The 23,358-nt window shown below is 40.2% G+C and overlaps 1 protein-coding gene across 17 annotated transcripts in view; it reads left to right on the top strand.

The window, feature by feature from the left end:
- GPATCH2L (G-patch domain containing 2 like) overlaps positions 1 to 23,358 on the top strand; it is an 81,124-nt gene that overhangs the window by 44,913 nt on the left and 12,853 nt on the right. For 14 of the 17 annotated variants that reach the window (XR_010440664.1, XR_010440661.1, XR_010440662.1 and 11 more), the window contains 6 exons: positions 4,740 to 4,804; positions 8,140 to 8,316; positions 8,683 to 8,762; positions 10,857 to 10,924; positions 11,745 to 11,784; positions 13,908 to 13,993. Coding sequence is in view for 11 of the 17 variants with exons in the window: in XM_064715800.1 (XP_064571870.1) it covers positions 4,740 to 4,804; positions 8,140 to 8,316; positions 8,683 to 8,762; positions 10,857 to 10,924; positions 11,745 to 11,784; positions 13,908 to 13,993 (516 nt within the window). In the remaining 6 variants the exon portion in view is untranslated. Of the gene's footprint in view, positions 1 to 4,739; positions 4,805 to 8,139; positions 8,317 to 8,682; positions 8,763 to 10,856; positions 10,925 to 11,744; positions 11,785 to 12,027; positions 12,095 to 13,907; positions 13,994 to 23,358 lie in introns of those variants that run through there. The other 3 variants (XM_064715802.1, XM_064715804.1, XM_064715805.1) reach the window with 2 other exon arrangements.

The raw sequence follows: 23,358 nt of genomic DNA, 5'->3' as shown, positions 1-23,358 counted from the left end.
GTAACTCTTACAGAGTGGTCACTTTTTTCTTTTAAGAGTGGCTGTTATTCCTAAAAAGTGGGTGTGAGGTGGGGCTTTACAAGAAACTTGTGGATAGAAACCTTTTGTTGCTAGTTGTTAGAGTAGTTTTATCTTCTTAGAGCTGTTTGCTAGTAGTCCAGGAAAAGAAGTGTGCTAAGCAGCTCCTGAATAGTGCATGTCAGTGGTGATGGACTGAGAGATACCCTTACTAGATGTGGCAGTGATGGACAGTGTTCCTTGAGTTGGTTTTTTTAACACCAGTCAGAGTCTGTTCCATCATGTCAGACTTGAACTTAAACCAGCAGGCTTTCATCCAGCCTTTATTTGTGCCAGCCTTGGAAAGAGTAAATAAAGAGCTATGTCCAGACTGTTACTTGAGGACCATGCTGGGAGATGGCTTTGTTCTGTCTCAGTTGTCCCTTGCTCTCAGACTAATTATTGTGCAAGTATATGCATCAAATGACACTTACCATCTGCTGCCAAATCCTTGGGATTCTCTCTGGAAAGCTAGTGCTTGGAATATTTGACCTCTCCAACACCACGTGTGATCTGTGCTGTGACTCACTAGGGAGGGCCACAGTTGGAGGGAGTAATATATACAGCCCTCTTCACTGCAGAGTATCCCTCACAGCAGTGAAGGATCATGCTTTGGTCTCTGCTGCTCTAAATATAGCCCTTTGCTGTGAAACTGCCTGTGTCTGCCTCACTCCCACTGTGCTCTAGCTGTTTTTTCTGGTACAGTGAGGGAAGTACTTTTCACAGATGTATGACAAGGGCATATCCTGAGGAGAGGAGAAGAAAATTGGATGCCTGGGAGAGCAAATGGTGTGGTTGTCATCACAAGCTGATGGGATGAAAGGTGACTGATGCTGCTTGTGGGACTTGTAAGCAATCTGTGGTGATCTGGTGATTTACAAAACTTTCATACTGAACGGGTCCCACTACTGTTCACTCCTCTAACAATATGGAACGTGACAAAATGAAGTGGGTTTTCAGGCAAACTAAGTTCTGTATTCAGAATGGATTTTTGTTTTTAATCTTATTTTTCCTCCCCTACACTGACAATTTCTTGGTTTAGGAATGAATCTGTAAATGCTGAAATATCCTATATTTTCTCTGCTTTCTACAAGGCTTCCTATCCTAAGTCAGGTCAAAGACCTGTTTATTCAGTTGATGAACTCCCATTCGCTGAAAAAGTCTTGGATATGGGTTCTTAACAAGGAAAAGGGTTTTTTTCTCGTTTGCTTGTGGGACTATGTCCAGTCCTTTCCTGGAGGAAGATGAGCTGCAGTATTGTGATCCAAGTGTACATATAATGAAATCTTTGAAGTTGTTTGCCAAACACAGCAAAAGATGAACATAAATTCAGAGAAGGATGGATGTGCAGGAACACAGTAAGGAAATTATGATGGTTCTGAATTGGGTAATGACATGACCCAATGCCTAATCTATAAATAACTGTGGAAGCAACAGAGGAAACAAGTTTTTTTAGTTTGAGCAGTCATTTGTGTAAAGGTGACAATTAGCTGCTACGACTGTTAGAAGTAATATGCCTTTCTGTCCCTAAATGTTTTGAGATTCCCTGCAGCCATAATAAAACAAAGGCAAATTATATATTGAGTGCTGAAGTTTTCTCTCTTTTTGGTCTAAACTGAGCACTTCCAGAATGTTCTGGGTTTGGTTTGAGGGCAGAACAAATCATAGTGCAAGAGCTGTCTAAAAATCACTTTGAGTAGTGTGTTTACTTGGGAAAAAGTATGCAGTTGGTCTCATCTGTTTTCAAGAACCAAAACTCTGTGACTTTTTCAGACTTGGGATTCTACTGCTCCACCAATGCTGTGAGATTTCACTGGCTTAATGCTGATGTATTGATTGTGGTTTAACCTGGATAGGCAGCTCAGCTCCATAACGCCACCTGCTCACTCCCCTGTGGGGATGAGAGAGAAAAATGGAAGACTAAAAGTGAAAAACTCTTCAGCTTTAGGTAAAGTTGATTTAGTAGGTAAAGCAAAAGCTATAGTGCGCAAGCAAAGCAAAATAAGGAATTCACTATTTCCTATCAGCAGGCAGGTGTTCAGCCATCTCCAAGAATGCAGAACTCCGTCATTTGTAACATTATTTGGGAAGACAAACACCACAACTCCAAATGTCCCCAGCTTCATTCTTCTTTTTCCCAGCTTTTATTGCTAAGCATGACATTATCTGATGTAGGATATCAGTGTGGTCAGCCAGGGTCAGCTGTCCAGCCTGTGTACCTCCCATCTGCTTGTGCACTCCCAGCCTGCTCACTGGCAGGGCAGTGTGAGAAAGACTTGGCACTGTGTAAGTGCTGCCCAGCAATAACTAAAACATCCCTGTGCTATCAACACTGATCACAAATCAAAAACATAGAACCAAAGTGCTGCTATGAGAAAAATTCAACTCTGTGCCAGCCAAAACCAGTACAATGTTCTGGTGTGAGAATGTGACCATCACTCATCCTGAATGTGCAGTTAAGTTGCTTTACCCTTTGGAAGGGAGCTACTTTGATGACAGTCTGCAGTTGCATTCATGAGTCTGGCTAAGCTGATGAATTGGAGGCCAGTCTCTCCATAAAAAAAAAAAAAAAATTCCTGTCTTGGAAGGCAAGTGACAAAGACAGAGTGTTCCGCTTCCCCTCCTTTTCCAGCCCAGCCTGACCTTCTGCAGCCCCTCGGTGCCTCTTGTTTTCTTATTTTTATAGAAAATCAATATCCCTCCTGACACAAACAATAGCTCAGGCAAAAGAATAAATGGGGGAAACCTGAGATCTCTGTCCATCACCTCTCAGTTTAACTCCCCCAAACTATTTAATTATAAGCATGCTTTGCTTCAGGTGTTTGCAACAGTGAAATTGCTAAATGAGGACCATTTTAACCAAAGATTGGGTGATCAATAACCCTCTATAGTAGTAGCTTGTCGGATCAATAGCATTCATTATTTCATGGTTAAGGTAAGTAGCCTCCTTTGCAAGTGGAGGTCATTAATCAGTGCTTACTGGACCTACAGAAAGGCCTGCATAGGAGTCTAGTTCGTGTTCAGCCCTGCAGTGTAAAAGGGGTAGTGAAGAGGGTGAAATCCCTAAAAGTTTGTTCCTGTAAAGCACTGGCAGTGATGCTTATCTGTAAGGAACTAAAGAGCTCTCAGTGCAACACGATGCTTATAAAGTACAGTTAATATGACCTGGATGCTTGTCAGTGCTTTTTCCTTTCTCAGGCACCTTTCCTCTGAGGATGCTAAAAACCTTATGAAGCAGTCACTCGGTCCTCACATCTGCAGCTTGTGAGGATTGTTTATCCAAGCTATCAAAAGGGAAAGCAGGCACGCTAAGGGGTTGGCCCAGGGTCATACAGTCAGGTGGTAGGAGAGCTTGGGATGAACAATTAATTCGTGGTTCTCAGTCCTTGGCCTTAATTGCTGTGGTGTGTATGTGGGAGGATGAATGCATGGCCTGGCTTTGTAATGGATTAATTTGGAATTTGATATTAACTTGCATGCTGTAAGGTGAGCATGCTGTATAGATTGTTCATCCTTTAAGTATAAATGGCCTTTATATGCTGATGAAGATACAGAATTTTAGATATCCATCATGATGAGTTGACTTGACTATACTTTAGAGTGTGTTTTCTAAGACCAACAATATGCTCTCAAAATAGAGTTTTATTCTGTGCCTGCAGTTCTTTGGAGTGACGTATTTTGTGGTCCCTCATTATTCAGCCTTGTAAATCAGGGGTTTCTGGTATGATCTCTAGTATGATCCAGTTTCCCTGGAAGAGTGGCATCCAGAGATACTTTCAAACAGCATTCCCTGACTGGGGACTGATTCTAGTGCTGACTTACACCTGGTGTTCACATCTAAGGTTTTAGTGCTCAGGGAGGAGGCAGTAAGTAGTTTCTGCTTGTCCTGGTATCTCTCAGCTAAATCAGAGGAAGTACTGCCTGAAGTGTCCGAGGAATGAGTTCCAGTCACCATTAAAGCCTTCAGATGCTTGGGACTGACATGAGCAGGTACTTCTGCTACAAATATTTGTCTAGCTTTGCAAGTCAATTAATAGCTTTCTACACATTAATTTCTAGCTCCATCCTTTTGTTCAAGAATTAAATCTTCTCTAACTGCTTCAGGAAATGCGAAGCAATGCAAAATGCTATGACAAGGTTGTGTTCAGCAGGATCAAGTCATGCTGTGCTAAGGTATTTAGCTGGAGATTTGTAAATGTCACAGCTGCTCTTTACTCCACATAAAATACAAGTTGGTGGTGAGGAGGCTGTGTGATAGTGTAACATTTTTGAGGAAAAGGAATCTGAAATAGAAAACTTAGGAGGGTTTTCAGTTAAGTGACCCAAGGCCAGTGTTTTTAACTGCACTTAATTTCCTGGTGAGTATTCCACATGATGCCATAGTTAGGTTCTTAATTCTAGTACCTGAGGCAAATGCCATTTTATTAATTACTTCTTGATAACTTAGAACTAAACTAGGTACAGGATTCTACTCTTTTTCAAGTGATGCAGCATTGATAAGCTTTAACAGAAAGAAAGCAGTTACGTTCTTTTCTAGAGCCAGTTATGTGTCTGAAATTCAATTTTTGTGAGACATGTAAAACATTTTGGTCTTGGAGAAGCTAGTAAGATGTAGCAGAGTGGTTTTTGTATTGTGCCTGTTGCAACTGTAACCATGTTTTTTTTCTCTGTTTTTGTTCCAGTGAAACCAGCAGTGTTTGCAGCAGCAGTGATACTGGCCTCTTTACCAATGATGAAGGCCGCCAAGGTAACAGGTGTCCTGTGATTTTCTTCATGTGCTGCTAGGGAGTTCCTTTCTTTGCAAGTGCAAAGGAAGATCTATATTTGAAAAGAGACAGAGCCAGTGGCAGGGAGCAGCTAGAAGTTAACCAATGAGATGAGGGCTACAAATGTATGATTTTCTTAACACTACACTTTCTCTGATGAAATACTTTGTGTATGAGATCCATAATATTTGCAATATAAGAAGTTATTATTGTGGAAAGGCACAGACATGCAAGAGGAATTTGAGAGCTCTTCATAATGAAAAAGCACAGCTTGTGATTTGTTTCTGTAGGTGTTTTAATGGTTGTCTACATACCATTAGTGCCTGAAATCTTAGTTGTTTTTTCTATGGGCAGGAAGAGAAGATGGGAAAAAAATTACTTAATGCTGACAAGTTACCTAATAGACTATGCTGAGAAGATGATGGTGATATGTGATAGTTCTCATTTCTTTAAATATATGTTCTTTCCTTGCTCTTGTGGGCATGAGTTGAATGTTGTATTTTCAATGTCTGTTGTAGAAATAGTATCTTAGGAGTTTTGAGTGTGAAGTGCAATCTGGTTTTATTTATCAACCACAGCATAGTGTTCAGTTGATGGGGGATAGGGCAGCAGTGTGAAATAGGTTGTAGTAGACGCACTGGCATTGAGGGCTATTACATTTGGAGCACGTGGAATGTGACCCTAGAGACCTGCAATTCTGTGCACTCTGATTCTGTCACATTTCACAAGCTAAGATTTGGATGAGATCTCCTCTGGGAATATATGAGTGCTAAAGGAAGTAGCACCAGTTGCTCAATAGGATATACTGCTTCCACTAGCTTGTTAATGGCCCGGGTACCTGTGTGAAGCAACACCGTGATAGCAAACATGCTTATGTGGTTTCTGATGGTATTTTAGGCTGTGGGACCAGTCTGTGATCTTAGGGGAGTATAATACTTTGCTTAAGAGTAGGGATTTCAAATACCAGCTTTGACTGTTGCTGAAAAATAACTGTTTCTAGACTCTGGTTCTTCAAAGGCAAGAGAAAAGTAGAATCTTTTGCCATCTCTTTTTATTGATAATTGTTCAGGGGGAGCTGAAATTAGTGAGCACTTGTCTATTAGATGACAAAGCAGAGTGGTGACTGAAGTGTTTTACTTCATCACCTGAGACAAGATTGATGGAGACTGGATAGTGTTTATATATACTTGTCTATATGCTTGCCCTATATACTTGCCCTGATTTTGTACCCTGTTTTAGACATTAACTTTTGGCTGCTACTGGAAGTAGGATGCTCACTATACAGGAACATGTAGAAATATGACTTAGATGAATTAATCAAGTCCAATTGCAGCCTTCCCTGTCTAGGTAAGAGAAGAGGTTTGACATCCTTGTCATCAGGTCTCTCTCTGTTTGAAGAGTTGATACTGTCATAGCTTTCTGGCCAGGATGTTTTAGATTACAGTTACGTTAAAAAGGTTAAAAATATTGTTGCACTTTCTGACTAAATAAAAAATATCTCCTTTTCCTTTTTTTTTTCTTAACAATTCTTAGTCATAAAGTAAATAAAAAACCAACAGCTTTCCTTGTCAGTAAGATGGAGAGAGTGCAAAATTTTTTTTGTCACAGATCATCACCTTATAAATAGTTTTCCAGCACAATTACAGGCTGAATAATGGGAAACTTAATCTGGCAGCATTCTTAAATAAATGCGGGGTTTTTCCCTCCTTATTTTAAAGTTGTATCATGTAAAATTTGTACTGTTGCTAATTAAATATATCATCTTTTCAACTGCACCTACCAGCGCACTTCTATGAGCAGAGAATGATTCCAGTTCATAATTTGATTGTACGGTGGGTTTTTTTTGTTTGATATTTGTTACATACATTGGGATCTCTCACAGTGCAAATGACTGAATATTAGCATATGATGCTGATGGTTAAAGTTTGTCTTGTGGAAACAGTGATTTGAGGTAGACAGGGCACTATGCCCAAATTTCTAGGAGTAGTTTTGCACAAATGAAGATCTCTTAGAAGAACTATTCAACATTACTTAATTTTAACTTGCTATGAAATGTAGAAGGGATTTTTATACTTTAAGATAAAACTGGTAGGTCAACTTGGTGCATGGCAGAAAAAACAATGTCAGATCTTTGGGATGAAGTGTTCTGGTTGTCCTCCCTGTTGCTGATCAGAGTTGGTTTTGTGTGTTGCTTCTTCTGTTATGTGCAAGATCGCAGCATTCTTATTAGGATGAGTTTTTTTTACTTTCTTATATTCTTTTTTTTTTATTTTTTTCTTTCTTTTTTATTTTTTTGTTCCCAGCCAGACGTGTGAGTAGACATAATGGACTTTGGTCAGGAATAATGTAAGTCAGTGAGGAAAGGAGAGTTAGTGGGGGTGCTTGAGTTGAGGCTTAGTGATAGGCAAATGAGAATTTTCCCTAAGGTAGGTGTGTTAGTCTTTTAAGGCAAGTTGAAGGACCTTGGAATTACATGGGACTATTTTTGAGTTGGGCCACTGAAATGCTACATGTGTCAGGTTCTTTGCTCTCCTTCTGCTTTTTTTTTTCCTTACGCTGCTCACGTGCTACTGGTCTCAGGGAATTTCTGGCCACATTTACTATGAACAGTGCCTGATGCAGTTCAGTTTTAGATTGCAACTGCATTAACTACAGCAGCCCAGCTTTGTGGAGACTTTGTTCATGACTTCTGTTGCTGCTGCCTTAGTTTTCCAAAGGGTTTGTAGTTCTTAGAGATTCTAAGAAGTTGATTGAGAGCAACTCGCGGCATGGTTAGTACTTACACTCAGAGTGACCACTTCTGATAATTATGTGTTTTTGTCTTAGCTGCTGTCTTAGGAGACTAGGAGTCTTTCTCATCAGTATGTTTCTTTTGCTTACTCTGTGAGCCTGGTCTTCTCTTGTGAAATTACTCCTGTGACAGCCTATAGCATGTGCCAAATGATTGGCCTCTACCGGTGTTGCGGTAATTACTTCAGAGAAAGAGTTCTGCATAAGACATCACACAACATTGAACTAAGGTTGATGAGATGCAGTAGGTACAGAGTGCTAAACCTGCCCTAGGCAGGTCTATAAAGAGGCTTTGTTCTATAGGGAAATTCTGGAGACTGATGAGTTGGATAGTTTAAAGTGTTTAGTGAGGCCCCGTAGTTACTGAGGATCATTGAAGCAGAATACAAATATAAGGCTCTCCAAGAATGAATTCTTAATGAGACTTCAACTGTTTCACATTCAGATATGCCTACTTGTAGTATTTTGAGGAACTGTCCCAGGGTACTTGATGTTATTTGTGGCTAATTCCATCCTATTTCTTTAGGAGATGATGAGCAAAGTGATTGGTTTTATGAAGGAGAGTGTGTTCCAGGATTCACTGTCCCGAACCTTCTTCCCAAGTGGGGAGCGGATCACCGATCTGAAGTGGAGAGGATTGACTCAGGCCTGGACAAGCTCTCTGTTTCCACCTTCCTTTTGCCCTCACAGCCAGCTCAGAGAGGTGAGGTCCAAAGGAATTGTATTTGAGAACTTGTGATGTGATGGCAAGAGTAGATTCTTTTCTTAGGTGTTGCATTTAAACTGGTATTGGTGATCTGATTAGGTTTTTTTTTTTAAGATCCAGTTAAGAAAAAGCTGCACAATTGGCGAGTTTACTGAAATAGTTGTACCACCTTCCCATTGACAGTCTTTTTTTTAAATGTAAGGACTTTGATTTGTGAATAAACTGGCATATCTACATCTTCAAAACTGAAAAACAAGAGACAGAGGATCTGATTTGATTACTGAACTAAGGAATTTTCCTGGTGGCTTTGTCAGGAAGAATCTTCTATGTTCGTTGCTCAGTTTTTCTGCATTTGGTTTTCAGGATTTCATGCTCGCCTGAATCGCCTTCCAGGAGCTGCTGCCCGTTGTCTCCGTAAAGGTCGGAGGAGGCTGGTTGGCAAGGTATGACCTTTTGAAAGATGATCATTTTGTGTTTCAAACTCTGGTCAGCCCTGAAGTACTATTCTAAGATATCACGTAAATTGTTTTCTGCAGAATGTGGTCCTGTAAATTTTTTGTTTCATGTGTTGTTTGATTTGTTTAACTGCTTTGACTGTCAGAATATGATTGAGTGACTAAGTGGATTTTAAGGCACATTTGGAGTGGCAAAGGCAGCTGATCAGCACTGAAAGCAGTATGAGAGGAGGCCTGAAGAAGAATGTCAGGGAGCATAAATATCAAGAAAATTTATACAGAATGTAGGGAAAAATGATGATGGTATGAGACTTGTGCAGTCTCATCTGAGACTACAAGGGCAGAGAGGTGCCTCAAAGGTGAAGGAAGGCCAAATTTTATATAGGGAAGAAGACTGATATGAATGGCAGCAAAGGAAGGTGGTTTTAGCAGTTGCATTTTTAGTGGGAAGAGAGGAGAGTAAAAAGGTTTATACAGTAAATGCAGACAAAGCTGCCCAAAGCTGTTGAGTAGTTTTAATATACTAGGGCATACACCGAACAACATATCAGTCCTTTTTCTAATAGAACAAACAATACTTTGCAGATGTCTGTCTGCTTTGCGGATGTCTGTCTAAAAGAGAGGGGTACACCTGTTTGGGTCTGCATCATGGAATATTGAGCACTGCTGTTTGTTATAAAAGATGGTTCTGAGAAGGAAGGTGTTGGCTGTGTTTGGCTTTTCTTTTCTTTTTATTGTGATGTGCTCTGTGCTTTTGAAAACATTGGCATAAGTTCTGAGCTGGCTGCTGTAGTCTGCTAACAAGGTGTGTTAGGGGGGCCTGGAGTCTAGAGGGGTGCGACAGCTGCCTTCTGTTCAGTCATACTTGAAAGATCCTTGTCTGCCCCTTCTTTCTTCCACTCACCTTGCTTAATTGTAACCAGCATTCAAAATATGAATCCTCAGCTGGCAAGAAACTGACTTTACACAGGGTTCCCGAGGCCACCTGCAAGTTACTGGGCCTGGCGGCACACCTCTAATGATCCAAATGAGAAGGATAATATTTACTTGTTTAATTCATCTTCATCACCTTAAAGGGATCTTTGTCATTTGCAGTGGAGGTCACTGCTCCCCCTTCCCCATCTCTCTCGAAATTGTAATCATAAATAATGAGTTTCATTCAGAGCTCCCCGGCAGCGAGCTGCTAATTACCAAAAGTACAGCTTGTAATTTACACAGTAATAAACTGTAAATTTAAACGTTATAGCACTTTAAGTTAATAATTTTCCTGCTGTAACAAATAGCCCATCTTTCACCCCTGCTGCTACAGCTGCCCCCAAACTTTGAGTGTGTTTTGCCTATATACCTGGCACGAACAAACCTTACCTGTGGACGACTTTTGCCCTCGTCTTCAGCCCCTTGCTGAAAAGCATACTTCTTTCTTGGAGGCAGTTGCTATGCAGATGTGAACAGCTGGTACTTCAGGCTGTGCATGCACGTGTATGCCAGCATCGAGCACATACACAGGGCAGCATCTTGCAGGAAGCAACATGCTCCCAGAGCAGGTCCTTTCTCCTAGGACCTGCCTTTCTCCAGTCGCTGAAGGTCCTGCTGCTGAACTGCTGTTTTCAGAAATGGTAAAAGCATTCTGCTTTTACTCCTTAATTTATTAATTGCTGGTTGGTGAATGTCCACTGTTAATAGAACGTTGTAGTGTCCTATCTCAGCCTGTTTCTAGCCCAACTGACCCCAGTAACATGGAAAGAAGCATTTCCCAGCCATCTCCCCCACTCTCATGCATCCTTTTGCTGCATACTTTGCTCTAGTTCAGTTTATGGTGTGCCTCTCTGCGAGCAAATATCATCACTAAAAATAAAAAAACAAGCCTCATAAATAAAATTGAATTATTTTCTGCTATTCTAATTAGTTAAATCATCTCAGGTGAAGTTCTAAAAGGAAGGAGTAAACATGTTTAGCTGAGAGTGGGCTGGTAAGGAAAGGATGTGACCCAGGGGAGTAATATCTGTTTTTGCTGGCAGCAGCAAGCTATTTTCTGCTCACTGTGTGAGGGCTTGCAACCTTTTCCCTGTCTTTGTGTTTCAGGAGACTTCCATGAGCACTCTGGGCACCGAGAGGCTAAGTCACATTGTTAGTGATCCACGCCAGAAAGAGTAAGGCCCTTAACTGTTGTTGTATAGAACTTTGGGAAGGGAAGAAGAGCTACAGGATCCTCTTCCCTTTCAGGGGGTGAAGAACATGAAGAGCTGGGTGGACAATTAAGCATAACCTGTGGAATGGGAGACAGTATTCTACTGATAGTTGCTCTGTTTTCTTACTTGTAATTGCTGACTTCCCCTTTGTTATATGTATATGTTTATATAAGGCTGCCCCAGTGTGTGGATGCTACTCAAATGCTCGTTTTTTACAGTCAGCTTTTTTTTTTAATCCTCCCTTATAGTGTGCCATTGCAGTAATTGCAGGTCTTTCGGACATTAAGAGAAGACTGAGCCCCATATGTTCATTTTTTAAAATGCTTCTTTGTGGAGCTGTACTATGGGTGCATACCCAGACTGCAGAAATGATGATGACAAGGCAGCTGTGAAATTACTTCTTCTTTCTTTGGTGTTATGTCTCCTTCCACAATTAGTGCATTTAAATTGTAGTCAGCACTGGAAATAGTCTTGGTGCTTATCCTTTGGTATCTCCCTAATGCTGTTCTGGGGAATGGGTAGGTAAGGATGGCACGTCTTGACTGTAGTGCAGTGGGTCCAGCCTTCACCAGCTGTTAACACCTTATTTTCTTCCTTGGATATGAAATTCGTTGTTTTTAATATGACTCCTGACGGTGTTTAATCTTTTTCCTTCTCTCTCCATCTTTGTTCTTCCTTTCCCCTTCTTTTCTTATCCCAAACCCTCCCAAATCCCTTTTCCCCTCCATGTTCATTCCTTGGCATTGTGCCCACCTGTCCTTGCAACTCTGCCTCCTTCCAGTTTTTGGTTACCATCCATGGGGAAGAGAGACCACAACCAGGTAAGGAGACTCTGCTTTTCCTTTTTTATTTTCTTGGTTCCCTTCTGTCTAGAAAGGACACAGTGCTGGCTTCTGATTTCTCACACACTGTGGCCTGTGTACTTGAGGTAAGGCAGTCCTGTCCCTTCTCGTTTTGTTTACTCATGTCTTCTGGACTTTGAACACAGCCCATTTCCTGGGCATTGTATTGACTATTTAAACTGAATAGCACAGTTTATACTTTTATTTATCTCCCTGTTTCAGGTTAGTGTTTGCCATCCTTTCTGACAGTGAGTGGGAGGGAAAATGCCTCTTGACAGGAGGAGCTTAGGCCTCTCAAAATTCCATAAGAATTGGAACCTTATTCTCTTTTTAAATGCTCTGTTTTGCCTTGTTTGGCTCTGGCTTCTACCTGAGAGTCTCATCCACAGAGACGGGAAAAAATGGTGAGCTTAAGTTTTGTAGTTAAATAGCTGTAAAATGTAGTTAAATAGCAGGAAAATGTAAGAGGTGATAAGCAAGAGAAATAGGCATTCTTGTAACTGAAACTCTTGTGTGTGCACTTTTATATTCTCCAGTAAGTCTTTCTAAGCTTCAGTGGTAGGAGATTTTTTTTACTTTAATATATAAAAGCTCAGGTTCTTGATAACAAAGAGCAAAAAAAAATTCTTCCATTTGAGCAGTCATATTTGTAGCAGTGCTCCTGGCCATGCACACTCCTTTCTATTCCTATATGAGTTGTTTTATGGTTGGGAAGCAGTAGGACTGATTTTTTTTTTCCCTTTCAGGTGACTAAAAATGCATATATGGCAAGAAATAATTTTCAAACCTTTGTGCAATTGCATGTTTTCCATTAGTGAGAACATTTTACAGATTGCTTTCATATTGTTGTAATTATACTCTTATCTAAAGATAAGAGTAACTACATAAGCTTTAAAATGACCAAAAGTAACTTCTGTTTTTCTTAAATGAATTTGAATGAGCCATTCCAGTAACAGAGGGTTCCTGGTGATTCTCCCTGCTGTGCAGTTGCAGTGTTACTGACAGTAAACAAGCAGTCCCACTTCAGGAGGAGCTCCCTGATAGCAGCAGCTTTGTGGTGCATCTTCTTTCTCAGGAAGGTGGAGGGTAAAGGCCTAGTACTGAGTTCTGAAGTTGCAGACAGCTTGTACGAGGAGTCCAGCTATAGGTGTGGATTGTTCCTTTTTCCTTAATTAAAAATGCATCAGTAATCCTAGTAATACAAGAAAAGCGTTCTGGAGATTGGTGTAGCACTTTGCAAAGCAGATGGAAATTTATTTTGTGCTTGAGGTGTGAATTATAAATAAAGAGGAAATAATAAATGGAAGTATAAAGCAGGTACCTCAGAGAGACTACCAGTATAAAGCTTCTGTTTACATGTTGAGTAAAATTTGTTCCATGCATTGATTGACCAGATTATTCCATTTCTGTCCTGACTATTAAAAATCCTGACCACTGCATTTTGTACAAGCTGTCCTGCACAGGTTTGATGCCCTCAGGATTTGTCTAGTGTATGTCTAATGGAGTAGCTTAGAGTAGCCTGACCATGCATTGTTTCAAAAATTTGTTTTAAGCAGTTTGCAAAGACAGCTTGTGAGGTTGGAGGAATTAATTGGGTGCTCATTGTGAGCTTAACCTGGTGGACCTGAGTCTTCTAGAGGTCCGTTTCAGTGATACACACAACCGCTAGGGATACAGGAACTGCTCTGTGCTTGCACAATTCATAACAGTGACTTTTTTCTCTGCAATGTGAAGGCAGACATGAGGCTGTCTGAAAGAGAAGCGGATTTTTTTTCTCACGGCGTGCAGCAATAGAGCACTTAATGCTCTTAATCAACCAGCATTTTTAATAATGCAAGCTGGAAGAGGAGTGTGCTGAGGCTTTCTGTTGTGAGAAGGTGGTTATGAGATTTGCTGTTTCACCCTTTGTGCTAGCCTTTTGTCTGAACTGAGAGTCTGTTCTCATCTAGTCTTGCCTGTTGAGGTGCCAGAAAGATCTCCTTCTACTATGTGGACAGCTGAAAGTCTCCTTATACTTTGTGAACAGAACAGATCTGAGGAGCTTTATCTGGACACTTATTTCTTTTAATGCTTTGCTTAAATAAAATCTCTTGACTTTCCAGTTCAATCCATTATCTCCTCTCTACTCTCTGGATGTGCTTGCTGATGCTTCCCACCGAAGATGCTCACCAGCACACTGCACTGCCAGGTAACTCCCTTGCTCTGCTTTCTTGGGGTTGTCTCACTTCCTTCTCCTGGATGTCTTCGGTAGTACTGTGTGATCTGAACAGGAATGGACCTGTAACTTAACACACTTTTCCCTGGGAATTCCAGGTCCAAACTTAGCACAAAATGTAGCAATGCACTTTATTTGAGAATTTCAATGAACTAAGTGCTTACAGTATATGAAACAGTGTATGACAGACAGGCAGAACATACTGTTCCTTTAGAAATAACTGCAATGTGTTTTGAAATGTGCAATGAGTTGCTGTAAGTCTGTTAGATAGGTACAAATGGACATAGTATCATTGCCCACTATTAAAATTGGAACAAGATGAGAGGGAAAATGCTGACAAACTGGTGTAGGTGACATGCTGAAGCATTTTGCTATCCTGAGTGTCTAAAATAGACCCTCTGAGCAGATTAAGAACTCACCTGAGGTGACCTCTAAAGCTTGATACCTCTCTGTAGCAATAGCTGAAATTTAGATCTGGTTTGGCCAGATGTTAGGTATATTTGAGTCTGCATCATTTGGGTTAATATACTGTTCAGGCACCTTCTGCTGACTAATCTTAAATTAAATTCAAGTGTTGGCCTTAGAGGTGACTCCTGGTTTTGTGCTGCAGGTGACTGTCTAAAGGTAAGGTGCCCTTGAGCTCTTTTTCCTGTGCAAGTAGAGAAGCCCTTGCTTTGGACACAATTCTGCCTATGTACTTGTACCAGGGGCCCAATCTGAAAGAAATGTCTGGACTTTCAGCTTCATGGCTTTCTTTCCCTTGTTAATTAGCAAATAGAGCATGAAAAATGTACTAAGGTTGTATGTGTCTGAACAGAAGCTTGGCACCCACCCAGGAAAGCCTCTCTTCCACTGGCTTCTGCAGGGAATTCTGCGATGTCGCACCATGACCTCATGCTGCTGTAGCCAGCATGTTAAAGCTGGAAAAGGGGAGGGAGGAAGAAATCAGCTCTTAAATGTTCAACTGGATGAGAATGAAAGGAATTCAGAAGATTGTGCATCAGCAAATTGATTCCTTTCTGTGCTTTTGCCCCACTCTGGGGATGTTTTCTGCCTGGGAAGTAAGAAGATTGAATGGTCTCTTAATTTTCAGCTAGGATAGCCTTTCTTTTGTCTCCAGTGTTTTAATTGGTGCTTTATAGAAGTTTGTCTTCCAGAAAGGTGAGCTGGACAAATCCTGCTTGCAAATTCAAACTGGGCAAAATTTCTACCTCTGTGATGGTCAGTGAAGGCCCTTTGCAAAGCCAAGCTCTTTGTAAGGGATTTCTAAACCTTGAGGGATTGTGTTTGCTAGGTTTTTCTGAGTGTATAGCCTAGGTAACCAGTTAAGATATATGCTTGGTTCCCTCCTTTAATGAACAGATGGCTGGTGTCCTGACAAACATAATCACTGATGAATTGTTACTGAGTTGACAGAGAAATTGTGCCATCCCAGATGCAGTCGTGTTTTTAAATGCCTGGAATTGGAGAAAGTAGTTCCTATTTTAGTGTGAGATGTACTCAAGAGCCTTTATAGGAGAAAGAAATGTGAAAAGAATGAATGTGTTTTGTGGCCCCACGTAAGTGGCAAGGATTGAACGCTTTGGTACAAGAAACTTCCTTTATGTAAAGATGCTGCTAAGGGCACAGAAGGAGATTGTTCTTTCAGAGAAACATCTTAATAGTAGTTCTTTAGCTTTACATGCCAAGCATACTTGTTAGTAGTCCATTTTCTTACAGGAGGTTCAGCTGATCTCTCTAAGCTCAGATAAGCTATTGCCCCAGTTAACATCTGCTTTTGCCCTGTTTGGAATCAATTTCAGTAGTTTGTGCTTCAGGAAGCTTCTAACGGCTTGCACCTCATCCTGGAGAAATTCTGCTCTGAAACTTGTTAGAATGGGATATGTGCGTGTGTGTGGGAAGCAAATTCTCTCAAATAATATGAAACATATTGGAAAAGAAATGGTCATGATGTTGTGGCCATCCAGTCTCTTCAACCTGATGCCTGCTGTGCCATGCATAATCTCTTTTCTCTGCTTGGTTTTTGCTGTGACAGAGTGTGTCCAGTGGAGTATATTTAGAATGGAGTCTTTTCTCTGCTGTGGAACTGTTTTCTTTGTCTCACTGGTGGATTTTGGTGCAGTTTATCTGGAAGACTGCTAACCCAGTATTTTTGTTTAAGCAGAGCTGAAGGCCAGAATACTGAGTGCAGCTGAGGATTGTGAAGGAACCTCCTCCTTGACACTGACAAGCCCATGTGGAAGGTTCCTTGGGAAGTCTTATTTGAAAGGCAGTATAAATCATACACTACCTTTCTTGATTTATGTCTGTGATGAGAAGAGCTTTCATTCAAAGTGTATGCACAGCACTGGGAATTTCACACCCATCATTAGAAGCAGTTTTGTGTGTGTGGTGACTGTTATCATTAGTGGTATAATTTTATTTTGTGAAGCAAGGAGAGTTTTCTGCTTTCTTGCAGTCTTCCCAAGGGATGGCTGGTGTATTAATTTGCTGTATTGCCTCCTGGCTGTTCCCAGACTGTTTTTCCTCTTCATCATGGAATTTTTAATGGCCCGGCTGCCTCTCGGGAGGCATGCAAGGAAGAGTACCTCAGGGATCTCTTCTTTTTTCACATGCCTATAATTACTCTCCTTTAAGAGCACAAAACGTTTGCTAATCATGTCTTGTCTGTTAAGGTTTCGACTTCATGATGCAGACTGCTAAAAGCAAGCAAGTAGAGACTTACACAGGCAACTCAAGGGATCCTTCCCTCTTTCCCCTCTGCCCGTTTGCCTCTCTGGGAGGAGCGGTCTGAGCAGAATGTTGTTGTTGAGCTTCTTCTACTTAAGAGGATTTTGTATAGGCCGAAGCTGAATATTTTATTAGATGTTGGTTATTCAATATTCTGTAGCTGAGAAGATATTGTAGGTTGCTGGTTGATGGAATGCTATTCCTTTGAGGCAGGATAAGAGTTGCAGAAGAGCCTAGAACCAATGTTCCCTTTAATTTGAATAGCAGGCAGAATAAGAGAGAAAGGTAGAAGATAAATTGTCCCTAATGCCATTTATTATTTGCCTAGCCTTGAAAATAGGATTATGAGTGAAAAAAGGCAATTAAATGTTCCCACTGGAGGTCATAGGAAAAGTGGACCTTGGATGGCAGGTAGATGTTGAAGGTGGAGACTTGAAGAATTGTATTAGACCTTTGAACAGCACATGTAAAGAAATGCTTTGCATGTACTCTGTTAATACTAACTGTAAATCTAAAATTTAATTTGATTTAGAAGCAAGTCTGTCATCTTGCCTGGAACATGGGATAAAGATGTAAAGGCATGCGTGATCTCATTTACTGCCAGTTGCCCCATACTCTGGGTTTAGTGGTGCTGTTAAATTGAACAGACTTGAATGTCTCAAATTCTAGTTCTGGCTCTAGAAATACTTTTGTGAAAACAAATATTGTTCTGTCACTTCTGTATCTGTACCCAGAGATCTTGATATTTCTGCTTCTTACCCCGAGCATGTGGAAATATAGGGATTGCCTGCAAGGTCAGGCCTTTTCTGAGGCAGCCAGAGGAGTGAACAGATGTCCACAATTTCATACTTTTCCCACTTGAGCAAGACAGTATCCAGTTCATTCTAGGCAACCCCTCTCCCTATTTTTTTACTAATTTTCCATTTAGCTGGAGGATTTTCATGTCATCCTTTGCTAAAGCCTGGCTAATATTGCAGTTGGGAATATAACTGAATTCTTCTGACAGGCATGCAGTAAACAGCAGCTATCAACCTAGTGTCACATGCAGTTGACTGGGACCTAATATTCCCATTTGGATGAATCCTAATTCTCTGGAGTGAAAAATAAATTCCCCTTGGCTTCAGAATTTTTTTGTTTTACTTGCTATTTCAAATCTATGTACTCAGCAGATCTGGCAAATAGTAGGAGTCTTTCTGGCACAGTTACAGTGTGATTCAGTGTGAAAATAGGGAATATAATATATGGGATCACATCTCTGTTTAGAGTGCTTACATGGAAAACAAGAAGAAAATGCATTCACTTGCATTTGCCACATGCAGACTTTTAGGAATGAAATTGCCACATCATTATAATGCTTACTTGGGGAACAGACTGCTGCTGTTGAAGATCTATGATATTTGGATGATTGAAGAAGTAAGCTGACCTATTAGAGATTTTGGAATCTGCAAATGTGCTCTAGAAACCTTCCCATGAGGCTCTGCAGGGCATAGGAGACTGCTGTGCATGAGGAATATCTACACTGGGATGTGATAGCAAGAACCACTTGTGCGTGTGGGAGCTTTGCATGCAGATAGGATGAGCGACTTGTATTGATTTACACATGTTATGTGCAGATTAGACTGGTGCCCAGCTGGCTCTGTAGTCAAAGAGGAGGAAGAAGTCTGCTTTTGCTATTAATTTTGTGAAGCCACCATCAACAGCCTCAGGTAACACCTCAGGGCTTAGAGAAAGAGCCTTTCATTTGGCTTGTGTTTGCTCTGAATAAAGCATCACAACAGCAACAGCTGGGTTGTGTGGAGATTTAGTAGCAGTATCTTTGTTAAAAGGCAGTCTCTATTAACATTCACTTTAACATGAGGATAATAACATCCCTTGTTTTTCCAGTAGTAGACTAATGACTGCCTCTCACTGTATAATGCCTTGCTTCTTCTGAGGATAGGGTTAGAATAAAGAGTGTAAGCAGACAAGCTGGATGATGTGAGATGACAGTGAGAGGCATACACCCCCAAGTGTGCAGTGTGCCTCTTGCCTCCAACAAGGCCACAGGTTGTCATATTTAGCTCTGTATGGCCTTTTCAGAGACCTTTGTTGCAAGATTGAGCTGGTTTTTATCCTGAAGTTTCAAAGAGTGGATTTCATGCTACAATTTAGATTTCACAGATGGTGAAGTTTTCAGGGTCCTGATGCTGTCTTGTAAGATTCTTTGTGCAATGGTATCTGCTTGTGCTCTGTATTGTCCCCCACAGATTATATTGCCAATCCTAATTTTCTGTTGAAATACTGTGGTAGATGTGAAATAGTGGCAAGCTCCCATGCATGGTGATCTCAAACTGCAGAAGTGAGATGGGAATCCTGTGTATGCAAGCACTGATCATTAAAAATCACGTAAATAAAGTCATAGAATAAGTATGTGGAAAAGAAATGAAAGGAAACATTACTTCTGACACATTAGAGACTACCATGAATTTAATCTTTCTGCATAACAAAGCCTATTTTTTCTCCAGCATGACCGGCATGCAGATTTGGGTACCATAAGTACTATGTTAAAAACAAAAGACAAAAAGTATTTCCTGAATAATTTCTTTAGTTTGTCATTACAAAAAATATTATCACTGTCAAAAAGACACTATAGACTTTTCATATTGTTGAAAGCCATTTTTCCTATATATATGTAATTTTTCATTCACTAACTCCTGGCAGTGACTGCTGTGTGAGTTGAATATATTGCAGCCAACAGAACAGCCACATTTTTGATCCTGATTTGTTTCTCTAAGTGTGTTCTCCTTTTTCTCTTCCAGGGTTAGAATTTCTGTTATCTCTAGATTGTAAACTACATTGTCCTGTTAGTCTCTGGTCACCTGGCAAATCCATCTGTGACTAAACACTGCAACTTTGCTTTTTTCTTATGATAAACCTGTCATAGTCCAAAAGAAACCAGGGAATTATTTTCTCATTACTGTTTATGCAAAATTGAAGAAAGCATGGAGGCCTAGCAGAAGAGAGTGAAGACTAGTAAGGACAGTGTAAGTTCTATTTTACTCTGTAAGTTTAGGCCCAGATCTTTCATCTCACAAAATTCTGGTCTCAAACTTCTTCACAGAAGGCTGTGACAAAGCACAAATATGCATTTTCTGTCAGCCTTTACTGTTCTAGTCTGCTTTAGAGTAACTTTTAATTGTTCAGAAGAGTTGTTAAAATTCAGCTTTGGAAGGAGAATTAATTCATCATTGCAACTTGTGATATTTTCATGTTTTATAGTTCAGCCTATCACTGCTATGGTGGGTGCTGTGCATATCCATGACTTGATTTTCCTAGTGGTGGTGTTTGTAGCAGTCTATAGGAGTCTGCTTTTAAACTGAGATTCATTAATTCTGTTACTTCACTGATGTAGACCTTCATGCAAGCTAGTGATTAGAAATTTACATTGAAAAGTGTGCTATCTACCAAAAATCTCCATATTTCATAAATTATACCTCAGACATCCTTTCTGTCCAGGCCTTAGTGAGGACTATCATCCCTGAATGCAATCTTCTGCTCTTCTCTCTCCCAAGGTACTTACTACTTGGAGATTCCCTGCAGATTTATGGTGCCTGTAAAGTGCACCAGCCTCTTGAAATGACACTTTTACCACTGGGTCAGTCAGAGCCAGTGAATAATCAATAGGTTCCTGATTTACTAACTGAAGTGTGGGTGATCAGTAAGGGATAAACCTGAAAGAAAAACATGTTATAGAGACAATTTATGACCTCTGAGCCTTTGTATCTTACTAGATACAGCTACTAGATAGAGCATTCTTGCTAGTAATCTTCTGCTGAAGTATGATTTGTCTTTACATGCACTACAAGAAGGGATTTTAAGATTCTTCTGTTTTCATTTTTCTTTTTTTTACCCCTTGTGTAATCATCAGGTAAGGGTAGATGTTCAAATATGTAGCAGAGAGCCAGGAGCTTTTATGTAAAATCTAGCTGTAATGTTTGTGAGCTGGGAAAAATTGCATAAAGTCTCTTGGAAATGATAGTACATACTCCTCCTAGGATCAACTGGTTAATGTTGGTATAAGTTGAAAAAATTAAAAAGGGAACATTTAAAATTTATTTTTGTTGTTACATTATTTAAAATTATTTGGATTATTACGTACAATTATATAATAGTCTTGCAGTTAGTAATCTAATACTGTGTCACTGATGCAAAATAAAAAACGGAATCTTTTCTTCAGGCTATGTGTGTTTAGGTGTTTCAGAATACATGGTTAAAAGCTATGTTAAAACACTGTATAGCCACTATTATAGTCATGTACAAAAGCAGTTTTTAGCATTCACAGAGTTACTTAGAGGTAAGTCACTTTGGTGTACAGACATGAGATTTGAATGTGCATTCTGTAGATGTGCCACTATTTTTGAAAGCTTTTTTACCTCCAGGGAAGGTTTCTCTAACCACCTCCTGGCAGCTCATTCCAATGTTTGACAGCCCTTTCCTTGGAGAAAGTCCTCCTGATATCCAACCTGAACCTCCCCTGGTGCTTCACGAGACTTTGTCTTCTCATTCTTCTGCCATTTGACTGGGAGAAGAGATTGACCCCCACCTGGCTACACCCTCCTTTTAGGTAGTTGTAGAGAGCAATGTGATCTTCCCTGAGCTTTCTTTCCTCTGGGCTAAACAACCCCAGCTTCCTCAGCTGCTCCTCACAGGGCTTGTGCTCTGGACCCTTCCCCAGCTCCATTGCCCTTCTCTGGACACGCTCTAGCACCTCAGTGTCTTTTGTAGTGAGGGGCCCAGAACTGAACACAGGACTTGAGGTGCAACCTCACCAAGTACAGGGGAATGACCCCTTCCCAGGTTCAACTGGCCACAATATTCTTGATCCAAGCAATGATGCCACTGGGCACAGACTGGCTCATGTTCAGCCACTGTTGATCAGCACCCCCAGGCCCTTTTTCTCTGGTCCATTTTCCAGCCACCCTTCCCCCAGCCTGCAGTGATGAATGGGGTTGTTGTGGCCAAAGTGAAGGACCCAGCACTTGGTCTTGGTGAGTTTACTGAGAGTACACTCCATCCCCTCAGGAGACTTTGGTTGTATTCATATGTGCTCCCATATTTGAAAAACTAGCTGGCTGTGAAACGTAGCGCTATTTTAAAATTTTTGAAGCTGTTCTTCAATGTCAGATTTAGAGGACAGATCTTATAGACTTCTTGTAGAACTTTTGAATTTTAGTTGAGAAGATGGAACAGTAGGTGTTATCTTTTTTTTTTTTTTTTTTTTTTTGTGGTTGCACCTTTTTTTTTTTCAGGTAAATAGATAGATCCAGCAGCATTCAAACAATTTATAAACTGGACTAGTGTAGGAATTTCCTTGTGGTCCCTTCACTGTTCTATATAGATACAAAAGCACAATTTAGCTTTGCACAAATTCGGCATCTAAAATGATACATATTGTAAATATGTGGGTTTGGTTTTTTAATAGATTTTTGTCATGAAAATAAAACCCGTTAAGTTTTTCTTTTTTTTATATATTTCAAAGGCTTTAGTATGTGATAAAAGTGTTTGTTAAACTTTCAGGATTTTTTTTAAAGTCAAAGTAACAAGCTTTGAAGACACTGAAGCTTTTCAGCACTTAATCATGAAAATTTGTAGGGTTACAAATTTTACATCATATAAGCTCCTCACAGTCTTTAACTGATTTTATTTGCACTATAGTTCTGCATTTTGCACATCAGATCTCATGATAAGAGTGACCAAGGAACTTGCCAAAGGAAGTCTGTTGTACTGGACAAAGAAGGGATTTGAACCCAATGTCATTGCTAAATGATGCCTTTATATCCATTATGGATGGTATTTGAGGAAGTTCTCTAGTCTGCTGCAAAGATTGTTACTTCTGAATTAAATTTCTCTGCTTCCTACGGGTACATGACTTGGAGGAGTACTCAGCTCAAGTCAGTTCCACCCATGCAGATTTATTCTTAATTGGCAAATGGCTACTTCTTAATTGGCAAATGATTAAACTGAAATGGCCATCAGTAGGCTTCAGACTTAACAGTTGATGTTAACAGAACAGATTAAGCATTTGAGCCAGTTTAGGGGTGCAGCAGGGCTGCCATAAGTCAGATTCAGCTGTTTGTACAGCGCTTTAATAAGGAAATAATGATTTAAAAACACATGAGACAGCTTTGTGTTCCTAGCTTTATGAACTTACTACTGTAATGGAAACAACTTGCATGGACATTTGGCATTATGACTCTACAGTACCAAATGGATTGCAAAATAATTTCTGACTAAGGAGAAAATATTACACAGTTTACATAAAGAGCAATCTTGCAGACATTTGTTATTGTTCCATAGAAGTAACGGTAGGACACATATCACATCACTGCTTGATTACGTCTTTATGTATGCAAGGAGTTAGTTTGGAATTAATACAGAACCAGAAGGTTGAAGGCTTTAAAGGCTAAGGAATAATTATTCTTCTGAGAAGTTTATGTGTGAGCTCTTAAAGGAAATGGGAGCATAATTTATATTGACCAAGAATGTGAGCAAAACTCCCTGAGAAACTTTTGGGTTGTGGTACTTACTAGTTAAGAAGCTGATGGGAAGGTAGGAGCTGGAGGTGACTG

The sequence above is a fragment of the Zonotrichia leucophrys genome, chromosome 5 (genome assembly GCF_028769735.1).
Source record: "Zonotrichia leucophrys gambelii isolate GWCS_2022_RI chromosome 5, RI_Zleu_2.0, whole genome shotgun sequence".
Lineage (NCBI taxonomy): Eukaryota > Metazoa > Chordata > Aves > Passeriformes > Passerellidae > Zonotrichia > Zonotrichia leucophrys.
Note: the sequence above shows the minus strand (reverse complement) of the source record. Positions and strands in the feature narration are given on the sequence as shown.